General features: G+C 35.4%; 1 protein-coding gene across 3 annotated transcripts in view; it reads left to right on the forward strand.

The window, feature by feature from the left end:
- The window catches only part of MAP4K5 (mitogen-activated protein kinase kinase kinase kinase 5), a 160,149-nt gene that overhangs the window by 106,487 nt on the left and 28,955 nt on the right, over positions 1-24,707 (forward strand). For 2 of the 3 annotated variants that reach the window (XM_060096242.1, XM_060096243.1), the window contains exons 15-26: positions 1,969-2,027; positions 3,042-3,109; positions 4,914-4,956; positions 5,593-5,803; positions 6,677-6,774; positions 6,943-6,984; positions 8,118-8,202; positions 15,821-15,900; positions 16,201-16,261; positions 19,591-19,705; positions 20,080-20,138; positions 22,871-22,974. In XM_060096242.1, coding sequence (XP_059952225.1) covers positions 1,969-2,027; positions 3,042-3,109; positions 4,914-4,956; positions 5,593-5,803; positions 6,677-6,774; positions 6,943-6,984; positions 8,118-8,202; positions 15,821-15,900; positions 16,201-16,261; positions 19,591-19,705; positions 20,080-20,138; positions 22,871-22,974 — 1,025 coding nt within the window. The remainder of the gene's footprint in view (positions 1-1,968; positions 2,028-3,041; positions 3,110-4,913; positions 4,957-5,592; positions 5,804-6,676; positions 6,775-6,942; positions 6,985-8,117; positions 8,203-15,820; positions 15,901-16,200; positions 16,262-19,590; positions 19,706-20,079; positions 20,139-22,870; positions 22,975-24,707) is intronic. The other variant, XM_060096244.1, reaches the window with a different exon arrangement.

Consider the following 24,707-nt stretch of genomic DNA (forward strand, 5'->3'; position numbering starts at 1 on the left):
CCCTCCCTCCCTCCCTTCCTTCCTTCCCTCCCTCTCTCTGGGAAGGTACCCAAAATGTGTTCATGCAGTGTACAGACAAAAACTGCAAAACTCAATCAATCAAACTTACATTCCTGGCTACATTGGAAATTGGCACCCCCATTTTGGAAAAGTGAAAGCATTTCCTAGAGCTGAATACTTGTCTACGTTAAGATAGCAATTCTAGGGCCTCCCTGGTGGCGCAAGTGGTTGAGAGTCCGCCTGCCGATGCAGGGGATACGGGTTCGTGCCCCGGTCTGGGAGGATCCCATATGCCGCGGAGCGGCTGGGCCCGTGAGCCATGGCCGCTGAGCCTGCGCGTCCGGAGCCTGCGCGTCCGGAGCCAGTGCTCCGCAACGGGGGAGGCCACAACAGTGAGAGGCCCGCATACCGCAAAAAAAAAAAAAAAAAAAAAAAAAAAAAAAAAAAAAAAAAAAAAAAAAAGATAGCAATTCTACTGCCAGGTACACACAGAAACATGCCCACATGTTCACCCACAAGACACTTATTAGAATGTTGGTTGCAGCACTATTTGTAATAGCCCCAAACTGGAAACTACCTGAATACACACCACCAGTAGAATGGGTAAATAAATTATGGCATATTCCCATAAAGGAAGAGTGTACGGTATAGCAATGAGAAGGAACAATCTACAGAGCTCAGAAACAAGCAGAACTAATGCATGGTGCTAGAAGTCAGGAGAGCAGCTATCCTTGGAGTGGAGAGTAAATGGGGTCTGGTAATGTTGTCTCTATCTGGCTTCTGGTTATATAAGTGCTCAGTTTGTGAAAATTCATTGATTATGGCAGATGCACTTTTATGCATGTTATATTTTAATAAAATTTGCAAAACAAACAAAAAAAGAAGGAAAATTTTATGACTTAATGTTTTTATTTAGTGTAATGAATTATATAAGTACTCTGTATTGCTTTACAAATCTTGGTTTTAGGAATAAAGGCAACTAGATACTTCTTGAAAGTGCTTTTTTTTAGTGTATTTTGTTTACCAAGATTGTATTTAGGAAACTTGTATCTCTATGACGCAAGTGTATATTTTAATATTTTTGGTCTTTTAGTCACATTATATCTTAGAATTTTAAAATTCTGTGTACTTTATGAGTAGATAATAAGCCATCCTTTTCCCTGATTTACAGACTATTTCATATAAAAGAAGTTACTCTTTGAAAATTAGGAATAATTCTAAAATTGGTCTCAATAGGCCAAATAAAATACACATTTAGGAAAATATAATATTAGATTCCTGAATGCCATAGTAATTTGAGTTGACAAATATTTGTTCTTTTTAGATAATTATAGGTGATTTGCCAGGGCAGGGTGTTCATCCTACCATAAAGTTGTAGTTTAAATTAGTCTCAAGACAGAGTCTGTAGCCTAGATAGAAACATCCTTAAAGTGTTTGCTTAGTCACCTACTTTTTTTTTTTTTTTTTTTTTTTTTCTTTTTGCGGTATGCGGGCCTCTCACTGTTGTGGCCTCTCCCGTTGCGGAGCACAGGCTCCGGATGCGCAGACCCAGCGGCCATGGCTCACGGGCCCAGCCGCTCCGCGGCACATGGGATCCTCCCAGACCGGGGCACGAACCCGTATCCCCTGCATCGGCAGGCGGACTCTCAACCACTGCGCCACCAGGGAGGCCCAGTCACCTACTTTTAATTAATTTTTAAAAATCTTTTATATACAGAATTGCTGTTTAATTTCCTGATTCCAACCAAGAATTAAGTAGAATTGTTAGGAAGATACCAAATTGTTACTTTCTTTTGGCGAGCATAAAGGAAGGGGTCCTCTGTAGTAAAAAATTAAGAGTTTTTGTCTTTTCCTCTTTCTTCTCTTCTCCTCTCTCCCTTCCCCCCTCCCCAGTACACATGCTTCTCATCACATTTCCAGGATTGATCCTTTAAGATAGAATTTGTGAATATATGTTATATTTTACAGTTGACAAATTACAATTTGAACCTCCTCTGAGAAAAGAAACAGAAGCACGGGATGAAATGGTAGGAATAATGACTTTTAAAGTATTTTACACATTAAAATTTGAGAAAAGTTATAGTCAGGTGTACTTTGACTAAAGAATAAAGTAATATACTCTTCAGAGCATTGATTTTGATAACGTATTTCACACATTAAAGTTTGAAAAAGCTTCTGGTTAGGTGTATTTTGACTAGGGTACAGTGTGTAATATACCATTTTAACCATTCATTTTGACACTTCTGAGTCTTTTGAAGAATTCACATGAGTTTATTAAGTATATGGAATTTGATGCTCAGCTTTAAGCTCTCAGGATCTTTTTACTTAATGATTCTGTTAGATTTGTAGTATGATTTTGCATTGCCTTACTGTTTTTAGTATTTATTTGTTAATATAGCTTCTTTTTTTTTTTAACCATTGCTCTTATTTTGAGATTACTATTTGGTTAACCCTTTCCTTAACTAAAAAGAAAGAAACAATAGATAGAGCAAGATATTATTAGTCAGCCTAGACGTTATCCTAACATCTACTTTATTTTTAACTGATAGTAAAAGTATAGTTTTTAGAGTAATTGTCTGCTGTTAATGGATCTCTTGATTCTTAACGTCTGCAAGTGGTGCTCTTCCTACTGTATGTGTTGCTGGACAATAAATTTTCAATTTCCATGCTAATCAGAAAAAGTATGGCACCAGTAAATTAAAGGTGATTGAATAATAGACTGTTTAGTTCTCCATGCTAATGGAGTAATGATGCACATAATTCAAAGTTAACATTTTTCTGTTTTGCTTTGGAATAAACTAGCATATTGGTAAAGAGGGCTTGTCACATTTTAAGCTGTAAGTATGTTTATAGATTATGTTAAGTCATCTAATGATGAGTTATTGACATAAATGTGTCAAATGACAGCAAATGTAGCTAGAGATTAAACCGTTGAAAGCCAAGATGATTAATAATCATGACAATGAGTATGTTCTTGAATCAAATAAAATGAATGATACTTGTTATAAGGTAACATTTTAAACTCTTTTTTACCTTCACAGGGAGTGTCTTCAGACCCAAACTTTCTGTTACGGTGGAATCCTTTTGTTGATGGTGCAAATACTGGCAAGTAAGTTGTTTTTCTAGCTTAACTTTATTTTACTTAATTATATAAGAACGGTATTTGATGGGGAGTGCTTTATTCTAATAAGCGTTAATTTTTTTCTTATAAAAGTTGTACTATGCCTTTTGTCAGTGAAAATCTTCTGACTTTTTTTAATTGCCCAAAGGCATAATGTGTTGATCATTAAGGCTTTGTGGGTTTGTTCTTTAAATCAAAATACAGTACGTGTGGTGTTAATATACTGAAAGATGAGCTACATGATCTCATGGGAAAAAATACGATAGTAGGAATCATAGGATAGTAGGAAGAAAGCCCCAATTCCATCTCTGCAATGTGGTTACTTCATATTCTAGACCTGTCTTTCCCCGATGATTAAGTGACAGGGCTGGCCTAGATGAGTTGTTCCAAACCTATTAATGCATTGCAGTGCCTAGAGAGCTCTTTGGAAATACAGATTCCTGGATCCCCACATTAGGCCTATGGATCTGGGGTTAGCAGAGTATGGCCTGTAAGCCTATAAACCAGATCTGGCCCAATGCCTATTTTTTGTATATCCTACAAACTAGAATGATATTTACATTTTTTTTTTTTTTTTTTTTTTTTGCGGTACGCGGGCCTCTCACTGTTGTGGCCTCTCCCGTTGCGGAGCACAGGCTCCGGACGCGCAGGCTCAGCGGCCATGGCTCACGGGCCCAGCCGCTCCGCGGCATGTGGGATCTTCCCGGACCGGGGCACGAACCCGTGTCCCCTGCATCGGCAGGCGGACTCTGAACCACTGCACCACCAGGGAAGCCCTACATTTTTTTAATGGTTGAAAAAAAAATCAAAAGAAGAATGTAATTTTGTTACACCTGAAAATTATATGAAATTTAAATTTCGGTGTTCATAAATGAAGGTTAGTTGGAACACAGCCATGATCATTAGTTTAATATAATTATCCATGGCTGCTTTCACACAATAAAAGAGTTAAGTAGTTGTGACCACTATATGATTCATACAGCCTACAAAATTTACTGTCTAACCCTTCATAGAAAAAGTTTGCTAACTCCTGCTATAGAATACAGTCTTTGGGAGTGGAATCTAAGAATCCTGAAAGCTTCCCAATTGATTGCAATGACTATGGATAAATATGTGGAACCAGTGGGCTAGATGAATGATTCTCAAGTTTTGATGTGCCTGGAGGATCACCTGGAAATCTTGGTACAATGCAGATTCTGATTAAGTAGGTCTAGTGGGTGCATTTATAAAAGTTTCCATGGGAGTTCCCTTGCAGTCCAGGGGTTAGGACTCTGTGCTTTCACTGCTGAGGGCCCTGGCTCAATCCCTGGTCAGGGAACTAAGATCCTGCAAGCTTGTGTTGTGCAGCCAGAAAGAAAAAAAAAAAAAAGTTTCCAGGTGATACCAGTGTTGCTCATCTGTGGACCCCACTTGGAGTAACAAAGGGTTTGATGATACAGCCATTTGAATCTGATTCACTGTGGATTCCAACTCTAAAATTCCAAATCTCTTTTTCATTACTAAGTTTAATTTCATTTTTATTACACATTAAATGTTGCAAAGCATAATGATAAAGTAAAAAATACTTCGTATTCACTTTATAAAAACTCTATTTTATAGTCATACTAATACAGTTTGACAGAATGAGATCTTAGGTCTTCCTATAGCTTTTAAAAATACTGTGTACCATGATCTAATTGTCTTTTATATCCCCTGAATAGAAGCAGATTTTAATGCACATGTATTGCTCTCTCTGTGTTTTATGTTATTGTCATTTATCACCATCTAAATTGCATTTTTCTCTTTGTATTAGATCAACCTCAAAACGTGCAATACCACCTCCCCTACCTCCTAAGGTGAGCTACTTAAAGATTTTCAACAATATATCCTTGTTTAAATAATAAAATAAAAATTTTAAATAACTTCATTGAATTTATTCAAAATTCTCTTAAATATATTTTAGGGTACAGTTTTCCTCAAGAGCATATTATGAAGATGTAAAAATATATTAAAGAAGATTTCATGAGAAATATAATATTTTTATAGCTATTAGAAAACGGCAAAGATAGGTTATTACTCATTTGAGGCAATACTTGACCACATGGAGAGGAGAGGAGTTCATCATTTACATTCCTCATTTATTACTACAGTTGGACAGTGCACTAGAGTCATACTTTATTAAGTCACTTTCCTTGCTTGTTTGTAGTTATTAAATATTTTGTGAATTATGTATGATTTTATTGGTTATAAAAACGTTATCAGTTTGGGGTTAGGGCTGCTTAAAAGTCACATGGCATGTTCATAGTTGTGTTGGGATAGTAACTCAGCTCTTGCTTACTTTGCTTACTTGGCCCAGTGAATTGAACTATACAGGAGAAAGAAAAAAAGGCATATTCTCCTCCCCCTACAGTCTTTGATGCATAATAATAACAAAGTGTTAATGTTTTATGTCCAAATTTATTAAAGTACTTTCGTGTCTTATTATCAACTAGCCAAGGATAAACAATTACCCTGAAGACAACCTCCCAGATGAAGAAAAATCATCAACTGTAAAACGTTGTCCTGATTCAGAGAACAGAGCTCCCCAACTTCTCAGAAGACAGAGTAGCCCAAGTTGTGGTCCTGTAGCTGAGACTTCCTCTATTGGTATGGCTAGCAGTATCAGCAGGCCTGGAGTGCATACAGCTAGATACTGTGATCTCGGTAAATAAATCAAAGTGAAGGCTGAGAAGAAAGCCATTTTGTTCATATTTTAAAGAATGTCTTTTTTCTTTAGTTAATCTTATTACTGTTTGAAGCTTTGTGAAGGTTCTTTAAAGTTCCACATGGGTGGACTATAAATAGATTCAATCCAATTCAACCCTAATTTTGATCCCTTACTAAATATTATAGGATCTAGAAAGATGAATGGATGACCCTGCCCTCTGGAAGTTCAGGGTCTATAGCAGAAGTTATACCCATGTGCACATAATATCAGACAAGACATTTTGTTTAAGTGTCTCCTACAGTAAGTAACTATACATAACAATGCAAGAGATCTCTGAGGAAGATAAGGATAGGGAACAGAGGAGGTAAGCCCTTGCAGAGTATTAAAGGGCTTGGTGAGCCTTTAATAGGTGGAACCAATACTGACAGACATTCTTAGAGAACAAGAAAGAATGAACAAATGCACTGAAGCAGGAAGATCTAGAATGTGTTAGAAGTACAGTCTAGTATGGTAGAAGTGTGAGCTTTTGAAGGGTATATACTGGGAGATAGGACTTAAAAAGGTAGGTTGAAGTTAAATTATGAAAGGCCTTGAATATCAGCATTAGTAGGTCAGATTTCATTTTTCTCACAATATGGAAAGACATTTGTTGTTTTCATGGATTAAGACCACTGCTATAGATGCAGTGCTGCCTCTACATGAGCTAGAGAAAGGCACCAGAGATACTTTAACTCATCTGACAGTCGAAAATATTTCCCTATAAACGAACACCCAAATGGAAAACAAGTACTGGGGGGAAGGGGAAATTATTTTTCAAGGGAAGTACTTATTTGTATGGTCATTCAACTTTTAACCATGATTCTCTTTAGGAAATGGTGATGGTATTTCAAAACTGATGAGTGAAAACACCGAAGGATCAGCGCAAGCACCGCAGTTACCACGAAAAAAGGACAAGCGAGATTTCCCTGTAGGTATAACAGGCATTTGGTGATTAGTTGTAAATAATACTGTATTTATCATATAAAGGGCATAGTCTGTTTAATTCAAGAATTTGAATAACTGGATTTCTAAATGTATAAAGTTTTCCTTAAGGCTTTAAGAGGTCTTACAGTATTAAAAATCACTTTTCCCACAGAAACCAGTAATCAATGGCCTCCCACCCACCCCAAAAGTGCTGGTAAGGAATATTTTTATGTGAACCACTTACGAATTTTTCTCTCTTTAGAAGCAACAGAATATTGTTTATTTGCTATCAAGTATCTTGAGCCATTGAAAGGAAGGATTCATAAAATACAAAGGCATTAAATGCATTTGGATATACCGTGGGTCAAATCATGTACCCTAATTTGAGTGAGTGAGTTAGAATTGGGTAAATTTCACTTTTTATAAATACAGACAGTTGGGTTCTCTGATTAGCCTACAGAGGCCAATTTAATTTTAATGTGATGATATTACTAGTACTGTGTCCTCTTCATTATGTTGGTTAAATATCTTTCTACCCCTGAAGCCATTTTTGCATCGAACTATACACAGTGAAAAGGAACAGGGAAGCTTCTGTTAACTCTTGTTCTCTGGCCCTTCAGTAGAACCTACCTAAGGTAGTTCAGCCAGTCATATGAATGGGTGCCTTATAAATTGTACCTTTTTATACAGTAAAAGTTTAGTGTAAATATCAGTCTTCTGTCTTTCATCACTATTATGGAGGTATACTGCAATTATAATCACTATTGATGTTACTCAATAAAATCATTCATTGTTTCCCATTATTAAATGTTAGTCCTAAAGATAAGTAGTGATGTAAAATTCCTAGAATGTATCATTGACATATGTAGACGTTTTGATATATTTGATATTTTTGCTGTAAAGTAGTGGATTACACAAGGAAACAGTATAAAACTGTCTTCATAGAAAGGGTTAAATTATATCAAAATATGAATTTTTTTTTTTTTTTTTTTTTTTAATTGCGGTATGCGGGCCTCTCACTGTTGTGGCCTCCCCCGTTGCGGAGCACAGGCTCCGGACGCGCAGGCTCCGGACGCGCAGGCTCAGCGGCCATGGCTCACGGGCCCAGCCGCCCCGCGGCATATGGGATCCTCCCAGACCGGGGCACGAACCCGTATCCCCTGCATCGGCAGGCGGACTCTCAACCACTTGCGCCACCAGGGAGGCCCTGAATTTTGTTTTGTAATGAGACCATAAGTATATGCAAATAAGAGTCAGTTTAGCATTTCATAATAATCTTAGCTATTTTCTAACAATGTATAAAATTATCTAATCAAATAAGTCAACATTTCTTTCTTTATAAATAAGATGGGAGCATGTTTTTCCAAAGTTTTTGATGGCTGTCCTTTGAAAATAAATTGTGCAACATCCTGGATACATCCTGATACAAAAGGTAACATTTCTGAATTTTAATATATATCTCCAACAAAATATTTATTATCAGAAAAGATCCTTATGATCAGTGAACTGATGGCCTTTTACTTTAAAAGTTCAACTTAGAGACTAAGGAGTGTAGGTATTATACTATTTAGTGTAACAACCTAAATAGGTAAATAGTTTTAGTTTAAGGCATCAGAATTCAAGAGTGAGTATACAAGAACAGTTACTGGTTAAAGGAGACTAAAGAGACATCACAACTGATTGCAACCATAATTTGGCATTTTCATTTATGTAAAAGGACAATGCTGAGACAATTGATAATCGCTTTCAGTAAAATCAGTATATTAGAAAATAGTATTGTTTTCAGTGTTAATATCCTGATTTTGATCATTGTTGTGTGGTTGTATAAGACCTTTTTTTTTTCTTTTTAAGAAATGCACACAAATATTTAGGAATAAAGGGGTATCATGCTCATAACTTAAACAGTTCAGAAAATGAAAACAAAAATGTGTGTACAGAGAAAGAAGGATAAAAACAAAAGTAGTAAATGTTAACTTTTTTTGTGTGTGTGTGATCATATGGTATCTTTCTTTTATTTTTTCTTTGAATTTTATTTATTTTTTATACAGCAGGTTCTTATTAGTTATCTATTTTATACATATTAGTGTATATATGTCAATCCCAATCTCCCAATTCATAACACCGCCATCACCACCCCCACCTGCCGCTTTCCCCCCTTGGTGTCCATACATTTTTTCTCTACATCTCTGTTTCTATTTCTGCCCTGCAAACTGGTTCATCTGTACCATTTTTCTAGGTTCCACATGTATGCATTAATATATGGTATTTGTTTTTCTCTTTCTGACTTAATTCACGCTGTATGACAGTCTCTAGATCCATCCACGTCTCTACAAATGACCCAATTTCGTTCCTTTTTATGGCTGAGTAATATTCCACTGTATATATGTACCACATCCTTATCCATTCGTCTGTCGATGGGCATTTTGGTTGCTTCTGTGACCTGGCTATTGTAAATAGTGTTGGAATGAACATTGGGGTGCATGTGTCTTTTTGAATTATGGTTTTCTCAGTGTATATGCCCAGTAGTGGGATTGCTGGGTCATATGGTAGTTCTATTTTTAGTTTTTTAAGGAACCTCCATACTGTTCTCGATAGTGGCTGTATCAATTTACATTCCCACCAATAGTGCAAAAGGATTCCCTTTTCTCCACACCCTCTCCAGCATTTGTTGTTTGTAGATTTTCTGATGATGGCCATTCTAACTGGTGTGAGGTGATACCTCACTGCAGTTTTGATTTGCATTTCTCTAATAGTTAGTGATTTTGAGCAGCTTTTCATGTGCTTCTTGGCCATCTGTATGGCCATCTGTATGGCCATTTCTTTGGAGAAATGTCTGTTTAGGTCTTAAGCCCATTTTTTGATAGGGTTGCTTGTTTTTTTAATATTGAGCTGCATGAGCTGTTTATATATTTTGGAGATTAATCCTTTGTCTGATGATTCATTTGCAAATATTTTCTCCCATTCTGAGGGTTGTCTTTTCGTCTTGTTTGTAGTTTCCTTTGCTTTGCAAAAAGCTTTTAAGTTTCATTAGGTCCCATTTGTTTATTTTTGTTTTTATTTCCATTACTATAAGAGGTGGATCAAAAAATATCTTGTTGTGATTTATGTCAAAGAGTGTTCTTCCTATGTTTTCCTCTAAGAGTTTTATAGTGTCCAATCTTACATTTAGGTCTTTAATCCATTTTGAGTTTATTTTTGTATGGTATTAAGAGGTGTCGTAATTTCATTCTTTTACATGTAGCTGTCCAGTTTTCCCAGCACCACTTATTGAAGAGGCTGTCTTTTATCACTGTATATCCTTGCCTCCTTTGTCATAGATTAGTTGACCATAGGTGCGTGGATTTATTTCTGGGCTTTCTATCCTGTTCCATTGATCTATATTTCTGTTTTTGTGCCAGTACCATACTGTCTTGATTACTGTAGCTTTGTAGTATAGTTCAAAGTCCTGGAGTCTGATTCCTCCATCTCCGTTTTTTCCCCTCAAGACTGCTTTGGCTATTCAGGGTCTTTTGTGTCTCCATACAAATTTTAAGATTTTTTGTTCTAGTTCCGTAAAAAATGCCATTGGTAATTTGATAGGGATTGCATTGAATCTGTAGATTGCTTTGGGTAGTATAGTCATTTTCACAATATTGATTCTTCCAATCCAAGAACATGGTATCTCTCTCCATCTGTTGGTATCATCTTTAATTTCTTACATCAGTGTCTTATAGTTTTCTGCATACAGGTCTTTTGCCTCGCTAGGTAGGTTTATTCCTAGGTATTTTATTCTTTTTGTTGCAAAGGTAAATGGAAGTGTTTCCTTAATTTCTCTTTCAGATATTTCATCATTAGTGTATAGGAATGCAAGAGATTTCTGTGCAGTAATTTTGTATCCTGCGACTTTACCAAATTCACTGATTAGCTCTAGTTTTCTGGTGGCATATTTAGGATTCTCTGTGTGTAGTATCTTGTTATCTGCAATAGTGACACTTTTACTTCTTTTCTAATTTGTATTCCTTTTATTTCTTTTTCTTCTCTGATTGCCGTGGCTAGGACTTCCAAAACTATGTTGAATAACAGTGGTGAGAGTGGACATCCTTGTGTTGTTCCTGACCTTAGAGGAAATGCTTTCCTGACCTTAGAGGAAATGTTTTTCACCATTGAGAATGATGTTTGCTGTGGGTTTGTCGTATATGGCCTTTATTATGTTGAGTTAGGTTCCCTCTATGCTCACTTTCTGGAGAGTTTTTATCATAAATGGGTGTTGAATTTTGTCGAAAGCTTTTTCTGAATCTATTGAAATGATCATATGGATATTATTCTTCAGTTTGTTAATATGGTGTATCACATTGATTTGCGTATATTGAAGAATCCTTGCATCTCTGGGATAAATCCCACTTGATCATGGTGTATGATCCTTTTAATGTGTTGTTGGATTGTGTTTCCTAGTATTTTGTTGAGGATCTTTGCATCTATATTCATCAGTGCATTTGGTCTGTAATTTTCTCTTTTTGTAAAATCTTTGTCTGGTTTTGGTATCAGGGTTATGGTGGCCTCTTAGGAAGAGTTTGGGAGTGTTCCTTTCTCTGCAGTTTTTTGGAAGAGTTTGAGAAGGATGGATGTTAGCTCTTCTCTAAATGTTTGATAGAATTAACCTATGAAGCCATCTAGTCCTGGACTTTTGTTTGTTGGAAGATTTTTAATCACAGTTTCAAATTTATTACTTGTGATTGGTCTGTTCATATTTTCTATTTCTTCCTGGTTCAGTCTTGGAAGGTTATACCTTTCTAAAATTTTGTCCATTTCTTACACGTTGTCCATTTTATTGGCATAGAGTTGCTTGTAGTAGTCTCTTAGGATGCTTTGTATTTCTGCAGTGTCTGTTGTAACTTCTCCTTTTGCATTTCTAATTTTATTGATTTGAGTCCTCTCCCTCTTTTTCTTGATGAGTCTGGCAAATAGTTTATCAATTTTGTTTATCTTCTCAAAGAACCAGCTTTTAGTTTTATTGATCTTTGCTGTTGTCTTTGTTTCTATTTCATTTATTTCTGCTCTGTTCTTTATGATTTCTTTCGTTGTACTAACTTTGGGTTTTGTTTGTTCTTCTTTCTCTAGTTCCTTTAGGTGTAAGGTTAGATTGTTTATTTGAGATTTTTGTTGTTTCTTGAGGTAAGCTTGTATTGCTATAAACTACCCTCTTAGAACTGCTTTTGCTGCATCCCATCAGTTTCTGATTGTCGTGTTTTCATTGTAATTTGTCTCTAGGTATTTTTTGATTTCCTCTTTGATTTCTTCAGTGATCTCGGGTTATTTAATAACGTATTGCTTAACCTCTATGTGTTCGTGTTTTTTATGTTTTTTTCGCTGTAATTGATTTCCAATCTCATAGCGTTGTGGTCTGAAAAGATGCTTGATATGATTTCAATTTTCTTAAATTTACTGTGGTTTGATTTGTGACCCATGATGTGATCTGTTCTGGAGAATGTTCTGTGTGCACTTGAGAAGAAAGTGTAATCTGCTGTTTTTGGATGGAATGTCCTATAAATATCAATTAAATCTATCTGGTCTATTGTGTCATGCAAAGCTTGTGTTTCCTCATTAATTTTCTGTTTGGATGATCTGTCCATTGGTGTAAGTGAGGTGTTAAAGTCCCCCACTATTATTGTGTTACTGTCGATTTCCTCTTTTAGAGCTGTTAGCAGTTGCCTTATGTATTGAGGTGCTCCTATGTTGGGTGCATATATATTTATAATTGTTATATCTTCATCTTGGATTGATCCCTTGATCATTATGTAGTGTCCTTCCTTGTCTCTTGTAGCATTCTTTATTTTAAAGTCTGTTTTATCTGATATGAGCATTGCTGCTCCAGCTTTCTTTTGATTTCCATTTGCATGAAATATTTTTTTCCATCCCCTCACTTTCAGTCTGTATATGTCCCTAGGTCTGAAGTGGGTCTCTTGTAGACAGCATATATATATATGGGTCTTGTTTTTGTATCCATTCAGCAAGCCTGTGTCTTTTGGTTGGAGCATTTAATCCATTCACATTTAAGGTAATTATTGATATGTATGTTCCTGTGACCATTTTCTTAATTGTTTTGGGTTTGTTTTTGTAGGTCCTTTTCTTCTCTTGTGTTTCCCACTTAGAGAAGTTCCTTTAGCATTTGTTGTAGAGCTCGTTTGGTGTTGCTGAATTCTCTTAACTTTTGCTTGTCTGTAAAGCTTTTGATTTCTCTGTGGAATCTGAATGAGATCCTTGCTGGGTAATCTTGGTTGTAAGTTCTTCCCTTTCATCACTTTAAATATATCATACCACTCCCTTCTGGCTTGTAGAGGTCCTGCTGAGAAATCAGCTGTTAACCTTATGGGAGTTCTCTTGCATGGTATTTGTCATTTTTCCCTTGTTGTTTTCATTTATTTTTCTTTGTCTTTAATTTTTCTCAGTTTGATTACTATGTGTTTTGGTATGTTTCTCCTTGTGTTTATCCTGCCTGGGACTCTCTGCAGTTCCTGGACTTGGGTGGCTATTTCGTTTCCCATGTTAGGGAAGGTTTTGACTATAATCTCTTTAAATATTTTGTCGGGTCCTTTCTCTCTCTCTTCTCCTTCTCGTACCCCTATAATGCGAATATTGTTGAGTTTAATATTGTCCCAGAGGTCTCTTAGGCTGTCTTCATTTCTTCTCATTCTTTTTTCTTTATTCTGTTCCGTGGCAGTGAATTCCACCATTCTGTCTTCTAGGTCACTTATCCGTTCTTCTGCCTCAGTTATTCTGCTATTGATTCCTTCTAGTGTAGTTTTCATTTGAGTTATTGTTCATTTCTGATTATTTGTTCTTTAATTCTTCTAGGTGTTTGTTCTTTAATTTTTCTAGGTCTTTGTTAAACATTTCTTTCATCGTCTCGATCTTTGCCTCCATTCTTTCTCTGAGGTCCTGGATCATCTTCACAATCATTATTCTGAATTCTTTTTCTGGTAGGTTGCCTATCTCTACTTCATTTAATTGTTTTTCTGGGGTTTTACCTTGTTCCTTCATCTGCTACATATGCCTTTTCATGTTGTCTGTCTTTCTGTGAATGTGGTTTTTGTTCCACAGGCTGCAGGATTGTAGTTCTTCTTGCTTCTGCTCTCTGCCCTCTCAGTAAATGTTAATATTTGTGTAATCTGCATTAAGGGTATTTAGGAATTCGTTGTATTATTATAACTTTTCTGAAAGTCTGAAATGATGGCAAAATAAAATTTATTTTTAAAAATATAGGCTGTGTAATTTTAAAGTAGGGAAGCATAATACATGGAGGCAAAAATTTGGAATCAAATAGATCTGGGTTTGAATTCCCACTCTGACACTACTCTGTGACTTGGAGAAGATACTCAACACCTCTGGTTCTCAGTGTGATCATTTATAATACAAATCCTCATAATACTCACCTTGTTGCAAGGAAGGAAGGAGCCTACCTGGTTGCCTGGAAATTAGCAGAGGTTAGGCAGTAGAGGATGTTTGGGAAATGTTTGTTTCTTCCTCAACACAGTCATAAAGACACATAGTGTAATCATGTGTTTTAAATGCTGCTATTAGAAAACATAACAGATAAAAGGAATTTTTAACAGTAAGGAAACAGGATTTTTGATATTTGTACCTTTTTATTTTGCTATAAGTTTTTACTTACAGAAAAGTTAGAGAAATATTGTAGTACAAGCAATTCCTATATACTCAGAATCATCAGTTGTTTCTTTTTTTTGTTTTACACCCTCACCATCAGATTATTTATTTATTTACTTTATTTTATTTTAGTATAGTTGATTTACAATATTGTGTTAGTTTCAGGTATACAGGAAAGTAATTCAGTTACTCATATACATATATCCCTTCTTTTTTAGATTCTTTTCTCATATAGGTTATCACAGAATATTGCTTAGCATTCTCTGTGCTATACAGTAGGTTCTTGTTGGTTATCTGTCTTATATACAGTAGTGTGTGTATGTTCATCCTTTTGCCACATTTGTTTTACTCTTTTCTGTCTATATGTGAATTTTTTTCTGCATCTGAGAATGAGTTGTGGACATCATGCTCCTCTTCCCCTTATACTTCAGTTTGTATTTTCTAGGAACAAGAATCATCTCTTACATAATCCCAGTACAATTATAAACATTAGGGAGTTTATCATTGATATAATACTGTCTTTTAGTCCACAGTCCATATGTAAATTTTATTAATTATCCCAGTAATGTCTTTTATCATCTTCTCCCTCCTTTTTTTTCCCCAATCCAACATCCAGTTCAAGTTCACATGTTGAATTTAGCTACCATGCCTTTAGTCTGCTTTAGTCTGGAACAGTTTCTCAACCTTTCTTTCTCTCTTGATCTTGCCATTTTGAGGCTGCTTATTTTGTAGAATGTCCCTTAATTTGAGTTTGTCTGATGAGTCCTCATGCTTAGATCACGTTATGCATTTTCGGCAGGAACATCAGAGAAATGTTTTTGTGCTCTTCTCAGTCCATCATATCAGGAGGCACATGGTATCAGCTTGTCCAGATACTAGTGATATTAACATTGACCTGTTGGTTAAGGTGGTGTTCACTAGACTTCTCTTATGTCAAGTTCCTATTTTTCCCTTTCTAAGTAATTGCTTAATTATTTAATTTCCCAAAGTAATTAATAAGTAATTAGTGTGAAGACTCATTGAGACTTTATAAATATCCTCTTGCTCATTAGACTTTCACTGACTAGTTTTAGCATCTGTTGACAATCCATTAACATCTATTGACAATTTCCCTTCTTTCTCATTTATTCACTTATGTTTGAATAAATGACATGTAATGAAAATTGTGTTTTAAAAAAGGATTTTATAGTAAGATAAAGCAGAGTTAGTAACAGAATATATCTACTTTTAAAAAATAAAGAGTTGGGGAAAGAGGTAAAGAAGGTAGCATGGGTTTTAGAAAATAATTTTTCTTTGGATTAGTGGGTGGCTATCTAACTCTTAATACCATTAAAATATAGGGCCATTATTTTAGTGAATGATTTCAGAAAATGGTGGTAAATTCTGGTGATTTATCTCAACTATTTTAGATCAGTACATTATTTTTGGAACTGAAGATGGTATTTATACATTGAATCTCAATGAACTACACGAGGCAACGATGGAACAGGTAACTTAGGAGTTTTAACTCAAAAAATTAGTTTGAGTCAATTGAATAAAGTAAATATCTTAATTTTAAAGCAATTTATATGGGCCTCAGTTTTAATTTTTATGATTTAAATATTTAAAGGGGTGAAATTGTACTCTTCACATGTGCATGTTGAAAGATTTTTTTCCATAAGGTTTTGGTAATTTACTGAAAGGTAGAAAATACTTACTTTTCTACTCTTTCAGACTGTTGCAGTTTGGAGGTTAAGGGGTAAGAGAATGAAAATTGGAGAGTTTTAATTACCTTTTTTTTTCTTAATAGTTATTTCCACGGAAATGTACTTGGCTCTATGTCATCAATAATACTTTAATGTCATTGTCAGGTATGTATATGATGAAAATGATATGAAAAATAAACCATGGACAAGCAGAGAAATGTAATTTTAATACACATTATTTTAAAATGTTGTTATTCAGGGTAATTATAATCTAGTATAGTTACCTTTTGAGACTTGCAGGTATTTTTTACCATTGTAGAATTGGAAGAAACTTTGAGAAGGGACCTTGTTGTCAGAGCAGTACTTCCCACACCTGCCCAGGAACTACATAGTTGGAGAACATGACAGTGATTGTTCCCTGAGGCCACCCCCTTCTCCACAGTCTCTGTTACTGTCACCATCCCTGCCTTCCACTGAGAATCAGCAGTTGAAGGGAAAGAATCAGAGGATCCAGATGCTTCCTTTCTTTGTAATCTTGAGCCAATCACTGTCTCTTGTCTCTCAGCCTCAGTTTTCTTTTTTTTCATAAATTATATCTTCATTTTTTAATTTATTTTTTATTGAAGTATAGTTGGTTTAATGTCATGTTAATTTCTGCTGTACAACAAAGTGATTCAGTTACACATATATATACATTCTTTTTCATATTCTTTTCCATTATGGTTTATCACAGGATACTGAATATAGTTTCCTGTGCTATACAGTAGGACCTTGTTGTTTAAACATTCTGTATATAATAGTTTGCATCTGATAATCCCAGACTCCCAATCCATCCCTCCCCAACTCCCCCTTCCCATTGGCAACCATAAGTCTGTTCTCTATGTCTGTGAGTCTGTTGCTGTTTCGTAGATAGCTTCGTTTGTGTCATATTCTAGATTCCACATATAAGTGATATCATATGGTATTCGTTTTTCTCTTTCTGACTTACTTCATTTTAAGTGTGATAATCTCTAAGTCCATCCATGTTGCTGTGCCCAGTTTTCTTAATTGTAACATAAGGATGATGGTAACAATAACAGCCTCACGAGATTGCTGTGAGGATCAAGTGAGATATCCAAAGTACTTAGAAAACTGTGAAGACTTACAGATGCTTGCTGGTAGAATTCATGTTAATTTGGACCACATATTTATTAATCAACTTGGACCAATGCTTTCAAGTCTTACAAATAATCAAATGGATTCCAGAGCAACCTATTCTAATTTTGTTGTTTGTACTTTTCTTTTTTCATTGTTGTTGGGGGTGGGTGGGTGGTGTTTAGGCTTTTTCCCCCTAATTGTTACCTGCCAAAACCTATTTTCTTACATTTTAGATTTAAGTGGCTACCTAAAAGCTTGCTGCTTGCTTTCATTCTGATAGTAGAGTACAGTTGGCCCTCTGTATCTGCATGCACAGATTCAACCAACTATAGATAGAATTTTTTTTTAATTCCAGGAAGTTCCAAAAAAACAAAACTTGAATTTTGCCGAGCACTGGGTCACTATTTACATACATTTACATTGTATTAGGTATCATATATAATCTAGAGATGATTTAAAGTATGTGGAAAAATGGGCATAGGTTATATGCAAGTACTACACCATTTTATATAAGGGACTTTTTATAAGGGAGCTCAGATTTTGGTATCCGCAGGGGGTCCAGGAACAATACTGTGGTGGGACCACTATACAAGATAGTTAATTATTTCTCTCTGTTCCTTAATCCTAATGCTATCAGCTATTAAAATAGCATTTATCCCTTTCTCCACTTTAAAAAATTATTTTAACATTTCTTAAATTTTTTTCAGTTTTTTTGTTTGATACTCTTTCATGCTCTGTATCTCAATAGATATGTGTTGATTATATCCTAGCTCTTATTTACTGTACTGTCAGGCTTTTCATTATTAAGTGTACCTTTCAGCTACTTATGCTTTAAAGCATCAGTGCTGATATAGTTGTAACTCACTGACAGATCAGTATGAATTGTGGCCTAATTTAAGAAATGCCATTTTCATAATTTTAAGTATGTGTGTGTGAGTGTGTATAACTTAAACTCGTCTACTAACCATCGCCTAGTAGAGATTCTTCAGGAATTTGTATATTTGAGCTGATGACAGTGTTTACAAAGAGCATATTATTTGATTGTCTATAAATGTCTTTTAAAAAACTGGGGTCCTCAAAAAAGTATTTAATCTCTTTGATTTTGATTATGTTTCCCCCAGTTTTTTTACTTTTGTTTAATAAAATATTAATATATCATATTACTATTATGAAAATAAACTTAAACCCAGATCTGTTTGAATTAACAATTCTGAGTTGTATTCATATAGAGTCACTTTCCTCTAACTCTCTTACTGCTTTTTTCCCTATTTATACCTGTCTTTGGGAATAAGCTTAAAAGCCACACAGAGTACATCTTGTATATTTATAAAATAACTACAGAAAGGCAGGGAAAAATTAGCCTATAAATTGGTTCTTTCCAAATTGTAGTCAAAATGACCTGTGGAACTGAATGAAGATAGGTAGCAGTGCTCAATAGGAGAAAACGTCCCATTTAAGGGTTTGCATTTCTTTGCATGTGTGCACCTACATGTACATGTGTTAGCTGCTTGGGTAGCTAGTTATATATAAAGCGGTACTGGAGAAAGGAAGGCTGGTATAGCGTTATGCAGAATGTTTGCATTTTGAGAAAATACAGAAAATTTTGTTGAGGGTAAAACCATTTTTTTTTCATGTTTTCCAGTAGTAAAATGATAAAGTACTATTTTGGGTTGTTATAGTACCATGTCATGTATATAAGGAGTCAGAAAATGTTTACCATATATTCCCCTTTTTAATACAGCTGTGGTTTTGATTATATGGAAATTGTAGCTCTATTATCCCGTATAAATTATAGGATATAATTGTAGCCCTACTGTATCCTATGGCATATAATATTAGTTTGCTTTATTTTTCTTAGTATTTCAATGTTATCTTTAAGACTTCATTCACAAACAGTTTTTAATCCAAGGTAATGTGGTAGATTATTGATCTATTTATCAATAATCTATCTCAGAAAGATAATGTGGTATAATTATATAATTTTCCATGTTGTACTGAAATAATCACATGTACATCATTGTAACTCACTCTATTGTACAGTGTTTAACAATTTCTTTTTCTATGTTGGCTTCATTAAGGTTTACATATATTCTGCCCAGATCACCTATTAGTCAGAATATATCTAATTTATGTACTGGGAAACAAAATTATCTACTTTATTAAAACTCATTTTACTTATTATCTTTCAAAATAGTATTAACTAGGTTTTTTTGTTTGTGTGTTTCTCTATTTTGCTTGGCTCTTTGAACATGGCTGGACTCATCATTTTAGAAGGTAATTATCTTTTCTTTTGCTTGAAAATAGTATTTCTCTGCTTTAAATAATTCTAATAAAAATAACATGTTTCTCTTTTATAGGAAAAACCTTTCAACTCTACTCTCATAATCTTATAGCTTTGTTTGAACAAGCCAAAAAACCAGGACTAGCTGCCCATATTCAGACTCATAGGTTTCCAGACCGCATACTACCAAGGTACAAAATATTTTGATTCTACTGGGAGTGAGGGGAATTAGTGTCTATTTTTAAAACAGCCAGTCTTCCTTGCCCACTAAAAAACTTCCTTTGTCTTAATTTTGAAAGGTAGTTTACACTAAAGTAAATGTCATCTAGAATTCGAAAGATAAGTGTCTTGTAACTTGACTGTCCATGTCAATCATCCATAGAAGTTTTATAATATAGATTCCCAGGTCCTGCCTCAGTTCTATAAAATCAGATAGTTTGGGGTCAGAGTTTAAGACAGTGGTTTTTAGAGCTCCTTGACTGGTTCTGATGGAACTGGTTCACCCATCACTCACTGGTTGGGAACCACTGCAGTAGAGTACATTTATGTTGTCTTATGTTTTCAGAAAGTTCGCTTTAACAACAAAGATTCCTGATACAAAAGGCTGCCACAAATGTTGCATAGGTGAGTAAATGCTGTTTCTCAAACTGGATGATTAGAACTTTTAACATCTTTAAAATTATCTGTAAGGTCTTATAGTATTAAATGAAGGAAGGTAGGCTTTATATTTGTTCTAATAAGGAGTTAAGGAGCCATTGAAGCTCAGGAATGTAAAGTCGGACATAAAAATGCTTGAAGATAATTGCTCTGATGCTTTCTCAGAGCATAATGTTCCTTGAATTTTTTAACCATAGTCCCTAAGTCTCTATCTCTGCTGATATCCTAGCTTTCATTTGACACTTACCATTTATTTAACAGTTACTGCTTAGTGTTTTATGAGCATTATTATTTCAGGAGTTTGGCCAACTATGAAGTTAGAGGGAACAGTCCACACAAGACCACTCACTTGTGATGCCAACTGCAGGTTTGGGGAGTTCCCCGAACCACCTTCATGTTCAATAATTCACTAGAAGGACTCACAGAATTCACTGAAAGTGGTTATACTCTGGTTATGGTTTATTACAGGGAAAGTACATAGATTAAAATCATCCAAGGGAAGAAGTGCATAGGGCAGAATCCAGGAAAAATACCAGATGTAGAGCTTCTGTTGTCCTTTCTCCATGGAATAATAGACAGTGTATGGACAGTGTTACTTTTCTGACAGTGATGTGTAACAATACACACAGAGCATTGCCAACTAGGAAAGCTTACTCAGCAACCTCAGTGTCCAGAGTTTTTATTAAGGCTCTGTCACATAGGCATGCTTGATTGCCCACGTGGCTGATCTCAGTATCCATCCCCTCTGGAGGTCAAGTGATATTGCCTGACCCAAAGCCCCTACCCTAAATTACATGGCTTGTCTTTCTGGCATTACTGTCCCCCACCCTGAGACTATCCAGTTTCGCCAACCTCCACTCTAAATCATATTGTTAGAGTATATGTTGACCAAGGCCCCAGGCAAACAAAGACACTCCTGTCAGGCATGGCATTCCTGAGGCTTAGACATTAACTCCCAGAAGAGAGGACAAAGGCCAGACCTCTTTTGGGGCAAGGTGAAATTCTGTGCTATATAATTATGTTCTCTCGCTTAACCCTTAAACAGCTTATGATACTTATGTCACTAGTAGCAGAACCTGGGATCAGACCTGGTCTGTGGCTTCAAATTCTGGGCTCCGAACTTTCTGTTTATTCTTACTGTTTAATCAGCCTAAACATTGATCTTCATGCTGGATTAGGTCCACAGCATACTCTCTAGTTATAAGTAAATTTCATGAGCATTTTTCTAGGGAGATGCAGGTCCATTTCTGTTATCAGATTCCCAGTATCTCTGACTCAGGAAAGGTCTTGATGCTTACAGTCTGAGGTATAACTCATAAATATCTTAAGATAGAGCTTACTACTCTATTTTAATACAATATTAATATATCATAAAATATATGATATAAAGTAACATATAAAATAACTACTCTTATAATCAAGTATATTACTGTTGATGGGAATCAAATTGGGGAGAAGGAAAGACCAATGTGAATTTCTGTAGATTTAAGTCAAGGAAGTTACATCTTTATTAAGTTGTAAAATAATTAGTTATTTTCATCTTGTCTTAAGTAGACAGCTGTAAACTACTATACCAAAAATGAAATCATAGGACTTCCCTGGTGGCATAGTGGTTAAGAATCTGCCTGCCAGTGCAGGGGACACAGATTTGATCCCTGGTCTGGGAAGATTCCACATGCCACGGAGTAATTAAGCCCATACACCACAACTACTGAGTCTGCGCTTTAGAGCCCGTGAATCACAACTACTGAGCCCGTGCACCACAACTACTGAAGCCCGTGTGCCTAAAGCCTGTGCTCCACAAGAGAAGCCACCTCAATAAGACCATGCACCGCAACAAAGGGTATCCCCCGCTCGCTGCAACTAGAGAAAAGCCCCTGCGCAGCAATGAAGACCTAATGCAGCCATAAATTAATTAATCAATTAATTAATTAATTAAATTTTAAACATGGAATGATAGATTTCAGTTGCCTTCTAGACCTTCTTATTCACTAGACCTAGAATTCACTCTTTTGGTCCATTTACTTAAGCAGCTCTTTAGATTGTAAAATAGGTGTTTTGGTGCTTAAAATACTGTTTTGTTTTGTTTTTTTTGTGGTACGCGGGCCTCTCACTGTTGTGGCCTCTCCCGTTGCGGAGCACAGGCTCCGGACGCACAGGCCCAGTGGCCATGGCTCACGGGCCCAGCCACTCCGCGGCATGTGGGATCTTCTTGGACCAGGACACAAATCCGTGTCCCCTGCATCGGCAGGTGGACTCTCAACCACTGTGCCACCAGGGAAGCCCTAAAATACTGTTTTTATGTTTAAGAACCTAGTATATTAAAGATGTTTAGAAGTAAATGTATGCAATTAAAATTGAGATAAGAGAGTGAAAAGGAAAGGGTATAACAAAGCCAAGGGAAAAAGATACCATCTTTCTTTACTTTCTGCACTCTTACCATCCTAGTGAACAGAAACAATAATTATCCTTTATCACCTAAATTAACAGTTCAAATGATTATTTTTCCATTCATATTTTGGTATCAGTGGCAGGCCACATTTAATTGGTTTTTCCTATGTATCAGCACTGCCTTTATATAGAAAGCTGGGTTAGCTTTTAGGTGAGTATAACTTAGTAATTGCTTTTAGCTAAACTTTGTTTTTATATAAAAATATTCAGTGTTTGGGGTGTGTCTGTTTTGTTTTGTTTCTTTCCAGTCAGAAACCCTTACACAGGACATAAATACCTCTGTGGAGCTTTACAGTCTGGAATTGTTTTACTTCAGTGGTATGAGCCAATGCAGAAATTCATGTTAATAAAGGTATATATTACTTTGTTTACATTTTTTAATTTAGAAAACACTAATATATAACTGAGCCTGAAATTTTAAGACCCCAATGCTACCATCTAGGGTTAGCATGTTTATAGCTATTTATAGGTGTTTATTTGGTTTAGGGATTTTTGTGTTCTTAAGATTTTAACTTGTGTTAATAAACTTCCAGAAATATCACAGCCATAAAGAAGAATATGGCCAAGTCTCTAAAACATATTTTTATGGAAAACTGATTCTTATCATGGTATTTAAAGGTAGTCCTTTTTTTAATTGAAGTATTATGATATTTTGTTAGTTTCAGTTATACAGCAAAGTATTCAGTTATTTCTTATTTTCCATTATAGATTATTAAAAGATATTAAATATAGTTGCCTGTGTTATGCAGTAAATCATTGTTCCTTATCTATTTTATGTATAGTAGTTTGTTAATCCCATACTTCTTATTTATCCCTCCCCCACTCCCTTTCCTCTTTGTTTTCTATGTCTGTGAGTTTGTTTCTGTTTCGTATATATATTCATTTTTATTATTTTTTAGATTCCACATATAAATGATATCATACAGTATTTGTCTTTGTCTGACTTACTTCACTAAGCATAGTATTCTCTAGGTCCATCCATGTTTCTGCAAATGGCAATATTTCATTCCTTTTATGGCTAAATAATATTCCTCTGTGTGTGTGTATCAATCACATTTTCTTACGCCAGTCGTCTGTTGATGGGCACTTGGATTGTTTCTGGTCTTGGCTGTTGTAAATAGTGCCACTGTGAACAGCATGGGGTGCATGTATCTTTTCAAATTAGAGTTTCATCTTTTCCGGATATGTGCCCAGGATTGAGATTGCTGGATCATATGTTAGCTCTATTTTTAGTTTTTTAAGGAACCTCCATACTGTTCTCCATAGTGGCTGCACCAATTTATATCCCCATGAACAGTGTAGGAGGGTTCCCTTTTCTCCACACCCTTTCTAGGATTTATTTTTTATAGACTTTTTAGTAATGGCCATTTTGACTGTTGTGAGGTGGTACCTCATTGTAGTTTTGATTTGTGTTTCTCTAATAATTAGTGATGTTGAACAACTTTTCATGTACCTGTTAGCCATCTGTATGTCTTCTTTGGGAAAATGTCTATTTAGGTGTTCTGCCCATTTTTTGATTGGGTTTGTTTTTTTGATATTGAGTTATATGAGCTGTTTGTATATTTTGGAAATTAACCCCTTGTCAGTTGCATCATTTGCAAATATTTTCTCCCATTCTGGACTTTTTTTTGTTTTGTTTATGGTTTCCTTTGCTGTGCAAAAAGCTTTTAAGTTTGATTACGTCCCATTTGTTTATTTTTGCTTATTTTTATTTTTTTGCCTTGGCAGACTGATCTAAGAAAATATTGCTATGATTTTTGTCAAAGAATGTTTTGCCTATGTTCTCTTCTAAGAGTTTTATGGTGCTATATCTTATATTTAAGTCTTTAAACCATTTTGGGTTTATTATTGTATATGGTGTGAGGGAGTATTCTAAATTCATTGATTTACATGAGGCTGTCCAGCTTGCCTAACGCTGCTTGTTGAAGAGACTGTCTTTTCTCCATTGTATATTCTTTTCTCCTTTGTTGTAGATTAATTGATCATAGGTGTGTGGGTTTACTTCTAGGCTCTCTATTCTGTTCCATTGATCTATATGTCTGTTTTTGTGCCGATAAGAGGTAGTCATTTTTTAGAATTAGATCA

Source organism: Mesoplodon densirostris, chromosome 4, assembly GCF_025265405.1.
Source record: "Mesoplodon densirostris isolate mMesDen1 chromosome 4, mMesDen1 primary haplotype, whole genome shotgun sequence".
Classification (NCBI taxonomy): Eukaryota; Metazoa; Chordata; class Mammalia; order Artiodactyla; family Ziphiidae; genus Mesoplodon; species Mesoplodon densirostris.